The 17,811-nt window shown below is 51.1% G+C and overlaps 3 protein-coding genes across 4 annotated transcripts; all 3 read right to left on the bottom strand.

The window, feature by feature from the left end:
- Positions 1–200: 200 nt before the first annotated feature.
- On the bottom strand, positions 201–2,320 carry LOC105700558 (poly(U)-specific endoribonuclease homolog). Of its 2 annotated transcripts, none has more exons than XM_012426503.2 (4): positions 2,100–2,320; positions 1,565–1,793; positions 1,047–1,479; positions 201–966 (listed from the first exon to the last, which is right to left on the bottom strand). In XM_012426503.2, the coding sequence occupies exons 2-4, from the start codon at positions 1,711–1,713 to the stop codon at positions 736–738; spliced, it is 813 nt and encodes a 270-aa protein (XP_012281926.1). In that variant the 5' UTR covers positions 1,714–1,793; positions 2,100–2,320; the 3' UTR covers positions 201–735. The 2 variants fall into 2 exon arrangements, with proteins under 2 accessions (XP_012281926.1, XP_012281925.1); XM_012426502.2 differs by having other exon boundaries at positions 203–966; positions 1,941–2,320.
- A 433-nt stretch (positions 2,321–2,753) lies between these two features.
- Positions 2,754–4,974, bottom strand: LOC105700437. Its single transcript, XM_012426269.1, has 5 exons — positions 4,959–4,974; positions 3,980–4,117; positions 3,697–3,848; positions 3,476–3,619; positions 2,754–3,416 (listed from the first exon to the last, which is right to left on the bottom strand). Exons 1-5 carry the CDS (start codon positions 4,972–4,974, stop codon positions 2,838–2,840), a joined length of 1,029 nt encoding a protein of 342 aa, XP_012281692.1. The 3' UTR covers positions 2,754–2,837.
- LOC105700630 (LON peptidase N-terminal domain and RING finger protein 3) lies at positions 4,481–17,032 on the bottom strand. The gene is made up of 9 exons (XM_012426658.1): positions 16,281–17,032; positions 8,482–8,600; positions 7,448–7,573; positions 7,070–7,339; positions 6,884–6,983; positions 6,616–6,815; positions 6,234–6,535; positions 5,951–6,155; positions 4,481–5,866 (listed from the first exon to the last, which is right to left on the bottom strand). The coding sequence occupies exons 1-9, from the start codon at positions 16,753–16,755 to the stop codon at positions 5,504–5,506; spliced, it is 2,160 nt and encodes a 719-aa protein (XP_012282081.1). The 5' UTR covers positions 16,756–17,032; the 3' UTR covers positions 4,481–5,503.
- Positions 17,033–17,811: the final 779 nt, after the last annotated feature.

Below are 17,811 nucleotides of genomic sequence, written 5' to 3'. Positions count from 1 at the left end.
GACCCGGTACCGGCTAGTGTTTTTATAACGAATGCTCTTTCGAGAAGGTACCACTGATCCCCCTTCCAGAAGGTTCCACGCCGAATCGATCCTCGGACCGGCCAATCGGCCCGTTTGAATCACCTGCGAGAATCCCTAGACCATGGGGATAACCTAGAAGGGCGATCCTGCCAACTCGCTATGCGTGCGCAGATTCCCGAAGGCGGCTAGTCACGTGACGCTCCACCGCCCAAAATGGCGACGGTTTAAATGGTCCAGAATTGCAAGCTCACGATATGGATAAATTATGTTATTAAGGTAAGTACGCTGATCTATAATTGTGCACGTGTTGTTTCTGGCTCTAAATGCTAGAGAAGCTCGACAGGGAATTTTGTAATCGTGGATGTCGTTACTTGGACAGCTGTTGTGATTGTGTGTTTACTGCGTACGTTGATAACGTGAAGTTTTGTACGTGCCACATGACGCGTACACGGCGCGATAATATGGGATCACATTGTTTTATACGCAGCACCGAATATTCTCGAACGTTGGTGTCGGTGTAAGGACTGACTCGTCAATGCATTCGAATAATCTGCTTTCGACGATAACACCATGAATCAGGACTGTTTGGCTCGACAACCTGTTATAGATTACGTGCTGCTGGAAGTAAATTACGCATTTTAATATCGCAATTAAAAGAACTGGAGAGTATGCGATGAAATATTATTTATTCGTGGTTGTCGAGCTTGCGATTTATTAACGCATGGGAAATGCAGCTGCGAGCAAACATTCGTCCCCCTCCTCCCAAATATATGTTTGAATTCCAAATCTAGTTCCATCGCAGGATACTTTACAGCAACGATTGGGTCTTGCGAAAAAACAGAGCGTGTAAAGGGCCATTTCAAACTCTAATGATGTTCCTATGAACATCGTAGAAGTTTTGGGTGTTTCATCGTATAGGAACCGAATTTGAACTACAACGGCTGTCTAAAATAATTAATTTTCATACGATAAGGACTGGAGAACAATTATTTATGTTCCACTTGTTCAGTTGTTATATCACTCACATTATTCAGCATGATTTTGTCCACTAATCCATAATAATTGGCTCGTTTTTCCATTTCTTCGGTACCATAGAAAATCCAATTATGGAGTCCTAGTATACGGTTCCCTTTTTTTCTTTCAGCCAAGAATACGTGTTCAAAACCAGAACTACCATATATATTTTGACCACGGGAGTAAACATGAAACCAAATATAATTTAACACTTCTTTATACTTTTCAAGGTTGCACTCAAAGAAACCTTTATCACATAAAAATGTCATCGTTCGTAACATGATATCAGTGGCTAATACCATTTCAATTAATTTATCTTGTTCAATTATCTTTTCCATTGTAACATATTCTTCATCCCGAACATCTAGAAAATAATTATCGTATAGTTCTAAGAGAACCTGTATTATTGGAATTGTGAAAATCTCTGACGGTATAGTTAGTAATCTGAAATATAAGAAATACATTCCCAAATGACAAATATAAAATAATATAACATGTTAAAACTCGTTAAATAAACTGAAAATCTTACGGTTCAGTTGCCATGTCAACTACATTCTTTGCCGATGTCCATGCTTGATAATTTATTGCTATTCTTTTATATACATTATGAATGTCTTTTTGAAAAAGTTCTGTACTCAGCGTTCTTAATTCATCATCGCTAACAGTAATATTCTTCATTATATTCTTTTCACATAATGTGTAATTCTTCTTAGAACCATGCGTTTTGAATAATTTATTACCTTTCCGTGAATACCTTTCTGTAACATATGAAAGGATATAGACATAATACCGATTCTAGGAAATAGAAGTTCGACATCATTCTCCCTTTCGAATAATCGATAGACAATAGTAATTCAACAGTGAAGTATAAGAAACGACTGTAGAACTGTCAGAATATCAGTTACCAATAGTATCCTCAACGGCACTTGGATAACTTGAATGAAGAAAAGTGCAAAGCACAAATAATCCTGCAGAAATAATCATTTCTCTAGACTAAATAAAGCGACGCCTTTAAAATACTCTTCCTTGAAAGAAGAAATCACTTCGTGCAATAGTATAAGAACCTTGACATGTCAATTAAAATTTGAAAAGCAATGTGTCAAACTTTCGTTGCAATTCACATTTGCGTTTTTAGGCACGTATCGGATACAAATTTAGACCTTTCAGTAAAGATCAATTTGGCCGAAAAGAGAAGCTCAGACAAAACAATTCTGGAAATCAGACCAACTCTGTATACATTTATATCAAACTAAATAATAAATTCAAATTTCTGATGAGAGTTCGACTAGTGTTATGGAGAGATTAAGAGATTCCTCAAGTATTCATTTACGCAGGTATGTCCCGTGCCGCCATCTTGCGGAGACCACCGACGATTCATAGTAAAACAAAAGTAAAACAAAATCTGCAGTAGGTAACATCTTTCAAGTAATTCACGTTGACACCAAGTGTGGATCGGCTTCGAGGTGCAGCCGTGAGATGTTACTTTTCGACAATAGTAACTATATAATGACGCATAATGGAATGTTTTTGACAAGTTAATTAACCCAGAATCATAGAAAAATAGAAATTAATCGAGCAGCCATCTTGTCTCCTTTCCGTCACGAGAGTTCGAGGTGTCACGATGGGATTTTATTAATTTCTTCCCGTTCTTTGCTGATTTAATATTGAAAATTACCTAGGATAATATTTTTTCTTAATATTCATCGAACAACTTGACTATTCAGTGTATCAAGTTCTCGAAAACATTAAACAATAATTTTAACAGCAATTATGCAGCATTTGCGCCCGTCATTTGAGTAAATCTACGGCTCGGACTTTTCGATGCTTCGGCATTGGCGGATCCCACACGACTGTTTTAATATATTTTTGTCTTTCTTTCCTTTAATCGACGTCGGTTCAGTGGTTTTCTTTTGGGCGGTACGAGGTCGACTCAAAGTTATTTTTCTGATACTTTTGGAGACTTCCGGTGCGGTCTTTCGACCGCTCTCGTCTGGTTTTTCCTTCCTAACTGGTTGCTGCGATTTACCGTCATTGAGATGCATCCTCTGCAATGACTGCAACGACTGCATAGTTTCGAAAAGTCCAGTCATTCTCAAGTCCTTAAGATCCTTCGATGCAATTCCTTTGACCCCTTCTTTTCTACACTCCGTGCTTGACTTCGGTCTCGGCTTTTTCCCCAGGGTATCAAATTTTCTCACTTCGCAAGATAAATCCGAACGACAATTTTTTCCCGAATTTCCAGCCATCAGGGATATTTTCGCATTCGACGGATTATCCGATTTCCTGGCAGTCCCTGAATCCGAAAATTTTTTTAGGATTACTTTCACGGGTACCGATTGTCCAGGTTTTCCTCCTTGGTGCTCTTTCCTCGCTTCGATCACCTGGAAAGAAATTAAATCTCGTGATAATCTCACCCACTCGGCATTAAAATGCATCTCACCTTTTTATCCTGTCCCAATCGATGCGCCCAAAAGTCCTGGAAAATCTTTTTCCAGTCCTTCGTCATTTTTCTCTCTCCAAGTAACACCTTAATTCGCATTTCCTTCTCGCACATAAATTCCCAGACCAAGTTGTCGTTGAAAACCTGAAGGAATTATCATTAATCATCATTCCATCTTTCATGAAATAAATGAAATTAACCATGCACTTATTTTTCACTACCTTATAGGCCTCTTTAGAGAGTAAGGTTAAGTTAACCACATCTCTCGGGCTGAGATATTCCAAAATCCTTCTGATTACATTTTTTGCCAACGTCAATAAAGTCCCTCTCTTCCCAGAAGCAATATTCCGCACGCGTTCCGCCAAGGACTCACCTGCGGAACGGATCATTAACGTCGCTCTCGTTTTTCACCGCACCAGGTGCGAACCTGGGCTCGAAACTTGATACGAGTTTTTTTTTCCCTCTCTCTGTCTCTAATTTATATTCTTCACTTTTTAGGATTACCGAAAACGCGTTGGATGTCGTCCTGAAGGTTCCTGGCTTGGTTGAATTCCTGGAATTTGGCGACACTCGTGAGGGGCGCGATATGAGGACCGTGGGATACTCTCCAGAGGTAGAGGATCACCTGGCGAACAAGAGTTGCTAATTACAGGTTAAAGTGTTTTCCCACGATAATTCCCACCTCGTCTCCGAGGACTCTCAAGCCGTAATAATCCCTGCTAGGAGGAGGGGCGACGGAATATCGCTCTAAATATTCCACTTTCTTCCTAGAATCGGAGAAACGACGGCGAACCATCCTGCGTTCCCAAAATAAAGAGGGGAACCGGGAATTCCCACGAGAGCGGACTCGAAGGATCTCAAAAATGAATGTCCACCAGTTCCCCCTGAATTTGCTCCGATTTTCCCAACCGAGTGTCCGCGAAATTCGGATTAACCGCAAGAAGTAACAACGATTCCGCAACTGTCGGCTTGTAACGCAGGAAAATATCCGCAAAGAGCCCGTCATTGAATTCGCAATGTTTTATTACAATATCTCGATATGAAGAGAGGATGAAGATAAATATAGAAATGTCGAAGTAAAAATGGAAAGTCAAATGACGCGTCGTAGCGGTAGTTACAATATACAAGGAAAGGCTATACAGTAATATCACAATGCATGATTTATAATCCTCGTCGAAGGTCTCGAGTAGATTTACGTGTATATTTATAATTAATATCGAACCCTCCGTCGCGTGGTCGAGCTCGCGCAAAGGATGGAAAGGTGCTTGGCACCTACGAGAATAGAAACACGACGTGTACCTTATTAAGAAAAAAGTTCTCCTCGTCGTCTTCATTGCATCGTCACCAGGAGCTAAGCTCGCCCGGTGGCGCCGTCGCCGACGACCTGGTAACGCGCCGGTACACCCTAAATATATATATATTTATTTATTCATTCATTTAAACGTTTGATTGCACGGTCGATATGACGTCCCTAACTTTATACAGTCGCTAAGCTTCATTGTGACCTTTAAAAAACCACATGAAAATAAATTACTATGGGCTAGCGTACGTCGAAGTCTTAGGAGTGATGGAATAGGCTTACTGTATATAAGCGTCGATATCTCGTTTCCGCTGAGCGGAGGTTCCCACCGGGAGCCCTGAAATTCGGAATAGCCGATTGTCTAGGTGTAGGGCCCTCCTCAGGGTCGCACACCCTGGGGACGCCCTCCGAGGGCCTCCAGAGCCAGAGGGACTCGGAAAGGTTTCGACGCGACAATCGTACATCGGGTGAGGACGTGAGAAAAAGAGATGGAGAGAGAGAGAGAGAGAGAGAGAGAGAATACGTAGACGTATAAGTATACACAGACGATAGTGGAAGAACGGATTTGCGTATTGCGTATCGACGGAGAGTACCGAACCGCGCGAGGCCCTCGCCCCGCGTCCTCGGATGTGTTGCAGCGCGCGGAGTCGCTGCACCGACCTCGAGTTTTCCCTTTTCAAGGTGCCACCCCCTCGTAGGATATCAATGTAAGGACGACGACGTATCCTTTATGTCCTTTGCGCGACGACGACGGAGTTTTCGGTAATGTCCAGGCCGTCCCTGCATATGCTGGCGGAGGTGGTGGTGTCCTCCGAGGGCGCCCTAGCGACGGTCAGCTGGCTCTTCTCCATGTGGTCGAGGGTCTTCTCGATAGCCCTGAGTCGTTTCTCCAGACTAGTGGTGCCCAGAATGCCGACCTGGAGCTGGGGTCCCAGAGGTAGGATCGCCAGGAGCCACCATGCCCAGGCCGGGCCGTCCGGAAGTCGGGGCCAGTCATCCTCCGTGTCGGGCATTCTGCCGAAAACTCGCTGGATTTCCGTCTGCTGCGAGGAGGAGACCGTTCCCCACCATTTCCTGCCCTTCGACCGCACCTGGGAAGGTGGACGAACCGAATTTAGTAAGCGAGTTAGTGCTAATTAACGCGCAGGATGACGTATCTCAATTTACAGGCGCACCTTATCGTGGAGTTGCAGCACGCTGAGTCGCTCGGTCTGCACGGGCGAGTCCCTGAGGAACTCCACCTGCGCCGTGTCATAGCCATCCCGTTCTCCACCCGAGAGGATTCGAAACCTTCTGCCGCCCACCGTGCCGAGGATGCTGCATCCGTCCTTTAGAAGAACCCTGTCCTTGATCTCCAGCATGGTGCCGTACTCGGCGTACCTGGAAGCGAAAATTTCCGTGTCTTTCCCTCGGCGACCTCGACCTTGCCTAGTCCACTGCGAGTCATCGATCAAGTACCTCTTCGTCCCGGTGGCTTCTCGGTTCAAGCAGGCCGCAATCCCGAACTGGCGCACCCCGCTCTCGAGGCACCTCCTCACCATCAACCTGTACCTCGGCTCGTAGACGAAGAGCGGACAAGCGACGCATGGAAACGCCGTCGTGCAGACGAAGACGGCGATCTGTTCGCTCCCTACGAGTCCCAGACCCTGGACCAGCTCCAGGCGATGGCTGGCCGTTCTGGAGGCGTACTCGGCAGGTGCGACCATCTTCAGGGCCCTCTCCACGAAGTCCGTCACCGTCTTCCGACTGCTAGCCAGGTACTGCAAAGGGGTAGAACTTTAGACACCACTTTCTTTAAAAACCCTGAAGATGACGTATCGACTCCAGGCCAGATTCTTACATCGGCGAGCGAGGTGACGCAGAGAGGACACGCCGAGGAGTAGTCCAGGCAGCGATCCAGACACATCCAGCAGTACGTGTGGCCGCAGGGGGTGGACACCGGTCTCCATAGGAGTCTGCAGCAGAGGATGCAGTCCAGGTCGCCGCGTTCCCCACCACCCACGGGTGGCAACGGATTCTCCGCTGGCCTCGTCTCCACTCCTGGAACAAGGAACACGAGGTTCGATGTCACACCGTCCATACCTCCAGCTACCACCCTGACTACTCACTTTTGAACTTCTCCATCTCCTGGAAGAGCCGGTCCAGCGTCGCTCCCAGCTTCCCCGTGTCCTGGGGCACCACTCCATACTGCGAGCGCCTGCATATCGTCTGTAAACAATTGAATTCGATCGTCGGATCGTTAAGTCATCGCGGAATAAACCACCTGTACAAACGCCGGCAAGAAGTCCACGCACCTGAGCGAACTCCTCCTCGTCGCTGCTGTTGTCCTCGCAGTCGGAGGTGTTCAAGGCCGTTCGCCGATGCCTGAGATCGGAGGGCAATGCCAAGGGCAGCTGCAAAGAGGGTGGAGGTGGAGGCGGCGAAGGGGTCGGCGACGCCGGAGACGTCGACAAGGGATGTCGGCGCCTCTCTCTCCTGAGGCGAGGCGTCGACCTGGGCACGTTGTAAGGAGACACGGCGACGCTTCGACGTCGCAGGCTCGACGTCAAGACACGGTGGAGTACCTGCAAGGTGAAGGCATACCATGGATGTAAACGTATTTCCACAGAAAAGTGTACATATTGTTTAAAAAAAAAAAAAAAAAAACTGGCAGATATAGGATGCCTTCTTACCCTGGTCACCTCGTGGCGCACCTGCACCTGGGGATGGCCATCGATGGCGACACTGGTGCAAAGGGCGAAGAGGGCCTCCTCGTGTCTTCCTAGGGCCGACAGGGCGACTCCTCTCCTATAGTGACCCTGTAACCAGTGAAAGAGTGAGAAGCGCCACGGAAAGAGAGAACTTTGGCTCAAAGGCGAGCCTCGAGTTCTCTCTTCGTCTCTCTTTCTTCCTCCTCCGCTCGGCCTGGCTCGGGTTCACGGCCGCTCTCCGAGCGTCGCCCTCGGGCGCGAGCGAGACGCAGCGGCGAGGCCGCAGCGGACGTGGGAAAAGCTCCCGAAATATTAGGTGTAAGGGACAGTCCTGTCGTCTTCATTCCAAATAAATGTACCCGTTCGAAAAAGGACATTCCCTTAAACCTAATCAATTCGACGGACTCGCCCCCTAGAAAAACGCGTCCCTTAGAGACACCGAGCGTGCGGATTTAGGCCGGATAAATATCCACCCAACATGACCGTGCGGATTCGGCGACGTAAACCGCACGCAGGACCGGCAGATGTTCGGCACCATCTGTATACATCGGTTTGTTTTAACCTCTGCGACACGTTCCACGCCGGCGGCGGAACGGAGTATCGAGAAAAAAAAATAAAAAATAAAAAATAAAACAAAATCCACGCGGTATCTCCGTACATACGAGAATATGCATTTACATTTTTGTACCCGCCCACCCCGTGCACTCTTTCGCCGCGCCGATAAACATAGCTATCCTTTTGCATTTCGTTATCCCTCATTCTGCGATACATACCCCGAGAGGACAGATTAACTTAACGAAGGAAATATCTCGTTAATTCGAAGGATAATTATTTCACTCTAATAAATTGTAATAAATCGTGACATTTGTGTTTATCCCGAGTGAAATTATTCTTCGAACCGACGAAACGTTCTTTGGTTCGATACATGTTTTTTTTGTTCCCCTGAGTGTATATGTGCATGTATATACATATACGTATATATATGCACCTACATGCAAGCAGACGTATCTCCTCACCTTGGCCCAGTCCGGACGCAGCCTCACCGCGTGGTCGGCATCCGCGAGGGAGGCCTGCGGCCGATTCAGCAGAAGCAACGCGTGGGCCCTGTTGCTGAGATGCAGCGGACTGCTTGGCGCTGGAACCGAAAACGTACCTCTTAGTAAAGGGTTTGCGCATGCCTTGGATGCATGCGGACTAGGTTAGGTTGGGCGGTGCCACCCCCGGGGAAGGGGGGGTGCACCGCCTGCCCCGCATTTCGGCGCGGCCGGGCCGACCTTACGGAGTACCTCGCGGACGCGGAAAAGTGCACCGGCGCAGAAGTACGCGGCCGGGTGACCGACCTTTACGTAACCGGCCGACCATTTGCCGCTGACGTATGCCCGATCCGACGCGTCGCCGCAGCTGCAACGCCGCGGCGGCCCGGCGCGTAACACGCGCCGCCGCATGCGGTGGGACACGCGACCCGCCGCGGCGGTAACGACGTCTAGTTAAATGAGCTAGACACGTTTTAGGGAATACCTCACAATTAGCGAGAAGGGATCAGCGATACTAATCGACGTCGTAAACAGTTAATAACAATATGTATAAAGGAGTATCGCTCCGAGTAGCTGCGTGGCGCGATAAGCTCGGCTTATCTCGTTTATCTGGTTTATCCGATTGATCTAGGTAGTGAGGAAATTCAGAGACGTTTTCGTGATTTTCTCTTCCTACGTGCATGGACGGTTTAACGGGGGAGTTAAACCCACGGTGTAAACGCATCTCCGGGGGAGTCGATGTCGCCGCGGCGTAATTACGCAATCTCCCCCCGCTGGTTGTGGGTCCCACTCGGCCGGTCTAAATAAAATTTTGGAACCGCGTCCGACGCGACTACGCACCCGCAGCGTCGCGCGGTTTTCCCGCTCCCTGTCGCCGTTAATCGGCGCCAGCAGCGACTCGGTCGCGTCCGCGGTCGAAGTTGGAGCTACCTTTACGTAACGGCGGGACGCGACGTTCGCCGCGCGGAGTCGAAGGAGAATTATAACGTGCATCGAGTAGACGAAATAAACGCGGGACGCATTATGTATGTACATAGAGGGAATACTTAATCTGCCGGAAAAGCGTATGCATAAACGCATACACCCTGACAGATATCAATCCCCCTGGTATAAACGACGACATATCGCGTGGGTACGCCAGGGTTTACACAGAGGGTTTACTAAAACCCTTCGCTTTTCCATAACTAAGCCTCCCTCGTACCGTGCGATCGTCGACTACTCTGACCACCCCTTGATATAAAGTCGCAACGAGGGCTAAGGCGCCGTCGAATCCTCGTTTACACCGTGGGTTTAATATTAAGGCACGCGAGCCAAGGGACTGGCGCAAACCAGGCGTCGATTTACCGAGGTAGACTCGGTATTACGTAAGGTTTAAGTTCCAGGGATCGTCACGTAGACCGTGGGGGATGAAAAATCGGGGCGCGATAAGATCGATTAGCCGGCAAAGGGAGTCGATCCGCTCTCCGGCGCGTCCCGACCGGCAGTGACCGGCTGCGTTTACACGGCTCCGCGGTTAGGTCCGCGGCTGCGTTCGCGGCTATTCGCGGCCCGCCAGGTGAGGGGAGGGTCGCGCTCGGAATCGCGGCTCGCTTCACGGTCAAGTACCCCGCTTCCGTTCGATCGAGTTTCCCCGGCCGCGCGGCGTCAAGGAGGCGGCGCGACGTTTGCCGCGTACCTTACATAAGGCCGGTCATTATGTAATTGACGCAACGCCGAGAGAGTCCCTTAGGCCGGGCGACGCGTCGCTCCTTCGACGCGGACGCCCACCGCCGCGATCCCCGGGTCTGGTTAGATAACGAGGCCCGACGACTCGCCGGCTCGCCGGGCCGGTGTCAACGTAACCATTTATATAAATCTATCGTTGCGCAATCGCGACCGCGGCCGATTCTGCCGAGCGGGCGAATCCTCGCGCGCCTGCGCAGAGAGAGAGAGAGAGAGAGAGAGAGAGAGAGAGAGAGAGAGAGTACGAGTCTCGCGGCCACGTGGCCGGGACGCGCGGCCAATCGGCAACACCGCGGCTCTCGTTACGCCGCCGGTCCATTGGAGGTTAGGTTCGAGATCCTTTTTCGTGACCCCGGCAAATCCTTTGTTCATAAGCTCTCGTTGATTAACGAGGTCCCCGTTTACCTTCACTCTTTCGATGATCCGTGTACCCCAGCCGTGGAATTATAATCTGCGCCTGGTAGAAAACCGACAGACGCGACGACTCTGATTTTAATGTACGATGAAGCTGTAGTCAAGGGTTAAGTTAGGACAAGGGCGGAAGCGTAAGCCAGGGCTCAGCGCGACGCGTCCACTGTGCGCACGGTTCGCCGGCCGGCCACCAGATGGCGGGCTTGGCGGCCGAAGTTTACATAACAAGAGGTTGACAGCGCGCCGAGCACGTGACCGAGCCCCAGCGGTCTCTGGCTCGTCCGGGCGCGTTCTCACGAGTGCGAGCTCTCTCGCGACCGAGTTACGTAAGGGCCGTTCCGACGTCGGGGGCGGGATTGAGTTTTCGCCCCCGATGGGGGGAACCTCCCCCCGATGTGACCGATCCTCTCAATCGCCTTAATACCTCATTTTTTCCCAGAATAGCGGGAAATCTCGCGGACGTTTCGTCCCCAACTTCGACGAGTCGTGTCCACGAGCGTAGGGAGGGGGAGCAGCGTCGCGACGCGCGCTCTCGCGACGCTAGATATCGACCGCCGCCGAATTCGTTATTATGTGGCTTACGTAAGCCCCGGCCAGCTCGGAGGATGAAACGGCTTCGCGGGATTAAACGGTGAATCACGTCGAGCCCGAACGAGAGCCGACCACCTCGCGACGCCCGGCGTCCCCAACATGGCGGCTCCATCGCCGCTTCGACGCGCTTTCTCTCGTACACGGGAGCTTGGAGTCCTTAAATCTTAACCCGAGTTTCGGCCACCTATCGGACGAGGTGAACGGATCCGTCGCCGGGCCCGAGGTCGCCGCGACGCGGCGATAGGTCCACCCGCCCTGGTGCGTTCGATCGATCGATCCGGCGTCGGCGTCGCCTCCCGTTAAGGACGTCCGACCTCCTTCCTTTTCTGGCATTCCGAGAACCGCCACTCGCGCCACCTTGACACGGATCTCGGAGGCGTGCGGATCAATCTACGCCCCGCGGTTGCGCGACACCGTCAAATCCCGCCACCCCTCCCCGCCATGGGGTCGGGATTTCCGCGGAATCCCGTGTAGCTGGAGAAAAACCCCTCCAACAAAATTTACTCCCAGTGGCTTATCGAGCAACTTTTGTAGGAGGTACTTTCTCGTACGATGCACACGGCGAGCGGGAATCGCGGATATCTCGGGCAATGCGCGAGCGGGCGAGTCATCGCGGTCCACCTTGCAGAGCGCTAAGCCCCTGCTACGGCGCTCGCTCGTTTCTCGGCCAACCTTGGCCGCAACGCGCCGCCCTTGGAGGGCTCTCGAACTCGCTCTCCGTCCTTGGCCGCCATGGCCCCTTTTCGTGCTCACGGACGCATCCCGGTTTCCCGTGGAACGAGATGCGTCTACGTATCGAGACATTCGCACACATGTATCTCGGTATCTCCTTGACCCTAACCGCCCCCTCGAGTCGACCTCCTCACGCATCTCGATTTCGGTGTCATCCAAACTCGCCAGAATTTAATTAGTATTTTTAAATATCCCTCTCTAACCCTACCTCGATTTTAAGGCAGAACGTCCCTCGCTATCGAATCGCATTGTTGCTTATCATATAAAATCAGAGGAAATCGTTTTCACTGATTTCCAAGAGTGAATAGGTCCTCGTTTCGACTTCTTGGCGTCAACAAAGTTTTGTATTTTTGTATTTGGTATTTCGCAATATTTCTCTCTCTAAATAATAATTTTTCTAGTGAAACTATTAATTAGTTACGATGCACGATATGAGCTCGCGTTAGTCGCGCCGCATTATGCACCCGCGCGTTGCACCTGTCGTGCCGGCCGACCCTGACCCGCCTCAACTCCCGGCCTTGACCCTGAAGGGCCGCCGAGTAGGCTCGGCGACCTTGACCCTGGCAACCCATTCTTCTCTAGGTCTCATGGCCGTCCTGGAAGCAGGACGTATGTCCCGCGGTGTCACTCCGAATTTGGCAAGCGTCCACGTGGGTCCGGGGCGGGGGCGAGCGCCCGTGCGAAAAATCCGCCGCGCGAGACGCATGCGAAACGCGCGCCCGGAAGTACTCGGACATCGCCATTATCGACGCTGATAAGGGACGGAGGTGAAGAGGTCGCGTTATATAACCGATGGAAACCCGCGTTGCCCTTTCGGGGGAGGAACAATGACAACTGTGATATTAAAACTGTGAAAAAAAAAAAGAAAAAAAAGAACATCTTAAATAACGTAGAATACCTCGGTAAATTAAGACGTAAAATAGATGCGCAAGAAATGGCGAAAGGGGTGGCGGACAGAAGAGAGGCGTTCCACAGAGTGCGGCGCGTCGCGGCGTCAAGGGTGAATAATTAATCGAAACTATTCTATCCCGCGTATGCTCATCAGTCATGGCGGAATCTTAATTCAGACGAGTTCCGATCCCTTTTCTTTTTCGAGATCCGCGCGGAAATAATTTTTTTTCCTCCAAAAAGAACCCCCGACGCGCTCAGTGGGACGCGGCATGGCGTCGGGTCGGAGCGCGCGTCGGCCGTCAATCGTCGCAACGGAGTTAATTATATCCGGCTCGGGGAGCGGCGCTAGACGATCTTAGAATACTTCGGAGTAATTCATACGGACGTTCTCTGTGGAGAAAGAAATAGAAAAAAAAAAAAAAAGAAAAGAGAGACCTTCCGATCCGCCTCGAGGGGGCGGCGGGACCATGGCCGCGGAACGCTTCCGGCCGCGGCGGAAATGCGCGGGCGAAGTCCTTCCGGTGGGGTCAATGGACGCGAGATAGAGTGACCTTGAATTTCGGCTAGGGATTCTATCTTATTTTAAGAATCATTGCAAATATTCCTGACTTCTCATGGTAGCTCGTTGTACTCAGGTGGGTACAGTGGCGGACATGATCCTCATCGCATCAGTGCCGCATATTTGCAGAGAAGGCATACGTGTCCACCACAGTACACATCGAGTACGGAGTACCTATCTGGTGCAGCGGGAACTATTTTAACCTCCAATCGTACCGACTCGTTATCCTTCGTCCCGAGACAAGGTGCAACGCTCTTTGTCTTCCCGACGTCCAGAAGAGATCGTCGGTCGAGGCTGCGTTCGAACGAGTCCATTCGCCAGTCGTTCTCTGGCTCCTTATATAAGAACCGACCGGACTGGCCGTGAACTTAGCTTCGTCCGAACGCAGCATCCGAGTCCTCTCCCTGGCCGTTCCCTCCCACCGCGAAAAACAAAAGAGGGAAAAAAAAAAGAAGAAACTAAGAAACCTACTCTTCCAGCAAAAGGCAACGTATCCGATCCCCTTGCTGCAGGAATAATTGCACCTAAAGCGAAAACGTTTGCAGTTGCATCCAACGTAGATTGTAATCACCGGAAAAGAGTGCCTCCCAAATTAGCGAATAAATTCGCATGAACATAAAAAAATAAAAAAAAATAATAATAATGTTCTCTTGACCACTGAAAACAAGCGCGGGTGACGCAGGATTTTCTGCGGCTGGAAATGGGTATTGCAACAATGAATGGAATTTCTCTTGTCTCGGTAAAATAATCCGTGATTTATTTTTTTTTTTATCTTTTTCTTCTCTTGTCGGTTCAATGTAACGAAAGTGTTTCCGGGAGGTTTTGCCGGTTCATTTTCACGGATTCACGTTTGTCCTAAGTAAAGTCTCCTGTTACCCCCGAATCTCCTATTCTCCGCCCGGTGCATCGAGATTCGCCCCTTGCTCCGAAATGCATCTTCCCCCTCTCGCCCCTTCGAGGGGAGATACTCTACGGTCTTCCCTTTTCTTTTGACGGCTACTTTGGTAAAGAGGTCAATGAGGCCAGGTCCGAGGTTTTTAATAGCCGAAAAGGGGGCATACGAGTCCTCGTGTACTGGTACGGTTGAAAAGATGCGAGTTATAAATACTTATTTATGTAATTCCTCGCGAGCGGGTTCTGGTCCCTTCCAAGTCTCGCCAGAGAGATTCCGGGAGAGCCTCTCGAATTTTCCCGTATCTCATGAAAGGTACCAGCCGTTTCTCCCCAAACTTGCGAATTTCACCGTTAAAAAGAAAGAAAAAAAAACGAACAGGAAAAACTCTTAATAATAAATCTTACGATCATACAAAAATTCCACCGTTTAGAATTTTACAGTAAAGTTCACAATTTCTTTTTTTCACCGTGAAATCCAAATATTCCTGACGAATAGCTCGATGCTAAGGTGTTATTTTATATTTAAAGGTTATTATATAAATAACCCTTACGTTACATTTTAAGCCGACTGTGTCGCGTGGGCAGTTTTTCATGATTTCCCATTTCCATCGCCAATGGAGCCTTCCTCGAAATCGGCGGATTTATTCACGGGTCAGAGGGACGGAGAGTAAAGAGCGATAAGAGGCGAGGACAAGGAGAGAAAAAAAAAATTTTTTTTTATACCGCGGCCTCAGACAAAGGCGAAGAGTCGGACCTCGCTCTTGGGGGTCGTCGACCCCGTCGCTCGTCGGTCCCGCTTTGTGCCTAGCCCGTGGCCAAAGGGGTCGGCGAAATAACGCGAAAACGAGGCGACGTGAATAAAGAAGTTCGCAGCAAGACGAAAAAAACAAAAAAAAGACTCATCGAGAAATGATATAAATCGCGAGCGAATCGGAGCGCTCCCAGAAATCCCGTCGTCCACTCTAGGGTGGTTGCGCAACCCGTGGATAAATGCAACCACTGATTCAACAATAGCGTATAAGCGTGACAATGGCCGGATAAACGCGTACACAAGTGGCGTTAAGGCGACGGCTTGAAATCGGCCGATTAAAAAGAATACATGCGTGTAAAGTATATAAGAATGAATAAGAGCGTGGATATTTTTGCGATATCTGTCCCACGCGTTGCTCGAGATTCGTCTGGATTTTTTCTTTCCTCGTCGACGTCGCCTCGACACGATCGAAACTGATCCGACAAGACGTTCGCGGACATGTCCCGTTTATCAGACAATATTCGAGGGTCAATTCGCAAAGTCTATTCCCAGCGTGATATTTAATGTGCTGTAAGCGCGCGCATCTTGCCGGGGTTATTTGTTCGCGAGGAGTGACTCGGAGGCTCTTCTGGCCGGTGACAATTTCTCAGAGGCAGGGCTCCCATTCATCATCGCGAAATCCAGTTGCCGAGATGCCGAGCGAGGGAGGCTGTGTGTCTATCATGGAGCCTCGCAACGCGTGCTCTCTTGCAACCTCGTCGGCCTCCAAAACGAGGCGGAGCGAAATAGAAGCTCGGCCAAAAGCAGCGTCTGTCACCGGTAATCTCGCAAATTAAACCTGCTAATTAACCCCCCGATCCGGAGTTCGAGTTGATGTAAAATATTCTCCACATAACCCCCGGGGAAAGTATTTGGCAAAAGTACCGGATCTCATCGTCTTTCTGCGATTGGTCTCCACAATATGTATACGACTATGCAAAATGGACTCTTCTAGTAGGACGTATTTGGCGCGTGTTTCATTAGTTATATCTTAATATTCCTAGATTATGCAATTAAAGGATAGAAGCAATAGCCTGGGGTCCTGGGAGTTCTGGTGATAAACGGTAAGATCCGGGAATTCCACGGGAGGGTCCAGGAGCCGGGTTCGCGCGTCTCCCCGAAGGCGGTAAAACTCTAACCTCGCGTTTCCCTAACCGGGGTTACGTAAACCAGGATTAGCTGGTGACTCACCAAGGTGCACGGCGACGTTGTACCGCTCGAGGGCCTGCGCGTGACGGCCCTCCCTGAGGAGCGCGTCGCCCTCGTGGCGAGCCCAGCTGGCCTGGGCGTCCCTGGGCCACCACTTCTCGACGAGCCGCTGGACGAGCACGTTGGTCTTGCCGAGGGGCCCGAGGCGCTGTCCGCAGACGCGGCATGCGCGCGCAGGCTCGTAGCAGCCGCGGCAGTAGGAGTGGCCGCAGCTGGCGGTGGCGGGCTGGCAGAGGGTGCCCTCGCACGCGGGACAGGCAAAGGAGGGCTCGCAGCGGGCCCGGCGCCCGGCGCCGGCGACCTGGCGCAGGAGCGCGGCGGCGAGGGGCCGCAGTCGGTCGGGCCCGAGCACGCAGGCCTCGGGGCACTGGTCGAGCGGTTCGGCGCGCCGCCGTCTCAGACGGCGGTCGCGCGTTTCCGCGGCCGGTCGGAGCTCTTCGGGCCCGGCTTCGGTCATCTCCGAGCCTAGGCCCTCCGCCGGGCGGAGAAGTCCTCGCGGTAGAAGCCGCTGCCCGCCGACTTGCAGAAGCTGAAGCCGTTCCTCATGGCTGTCCCTACGGCGCTCGCACTCGGTCGCCCCCTCTGTCTCTCTCGCGCCCGGAGAGTATCGAGCGCTCCGCGACCCGACTCGCGCAGCCGACCACGCGAAACTGACAGCTCGCGGCGCGCGAGGTGCGACGTTGCCCGCGCGAGTGGCTGCGAGAGGCGACGAGGCAACGTGGTCTCGCTGCGCGGCAACGGAGCACTGGCGACTGGCGTCGCCGCTGTCAATGCGCGGCCGCCGCGCCGCGAGGCGGCCTCGGTGTCAGAGTGGCGGGGGCCGCCGCCTCCGCCATGGCGGCCCCGCCGCCCGGGCGAGACCCCTCCCCTGCCCCGCGCGCCCGGCGGTCGAGCTCGCGCGGATTTCGAATCGCGGCCGCCGGTACCGGCGCTCGCCGCTGTCAGTCGGGCAGCGCGCGCGGGCCCCGGCGCGTGCTGCGCTTATGTAAGCGCATATGAGCGTATATGAGCGCATATAACAATGGCGCGCTTTTTGAATTCTCCTATGAACTTACAATTTTTTTTAACCCTGTTATTATTTCTTAAATAATATATGTACGTAGTTGGGGTAATAGGCGATATGCGATTAACGTATGAATGTCGTTACGGGAGACGACGGATATTCCTAAATCCCTGTCGGCGACTCGAGGCCTCGCCTCGGCGTCCTAATTCAATTTAAATATTTATTTTCCATTGCGATTGTCGAGAGCGATACTTTATCGGCGCGTCGACGAGGTCGATATCGGCTTATCGAAGCCCATTGTCGGATAATATCGCGGTCGCGGAGCTCGGAGGTCCGCGATTAAATCAGTCGCTTCCACGTAATGCACGTAAGGCGCGTGAGTAATGCAGGCGTATGCACGCTGCAAGTGCGAGTACGCGCAGAAGGGAAGGCGAGATTAATTTTCCCACCGGACGTGGAATTTAACTTCGCATTCCTGGTTAGAAGGGGTTGAATAAAGGGAGAAAAAGG

This window comes from Orussus abietinus, unplaced genomic scaffold (assembly GCF_000612105.2).
Source record: "Orussus abietinus isolate OABI.00-Male unplaced genomic scaffold, Oabi_2.0 scaffold2, whole genome shotgun sequence".
NCBI lineage: Eukaryota > Metazoa > Arthropoda > Insecta > Hymenoptera > Orussidae > Orussus > Orussus abietinus.
Note: the sequence above shows the minus strand (reverse complement) of the source record. Positions and strands in the feature narration are given on the sequence as shown.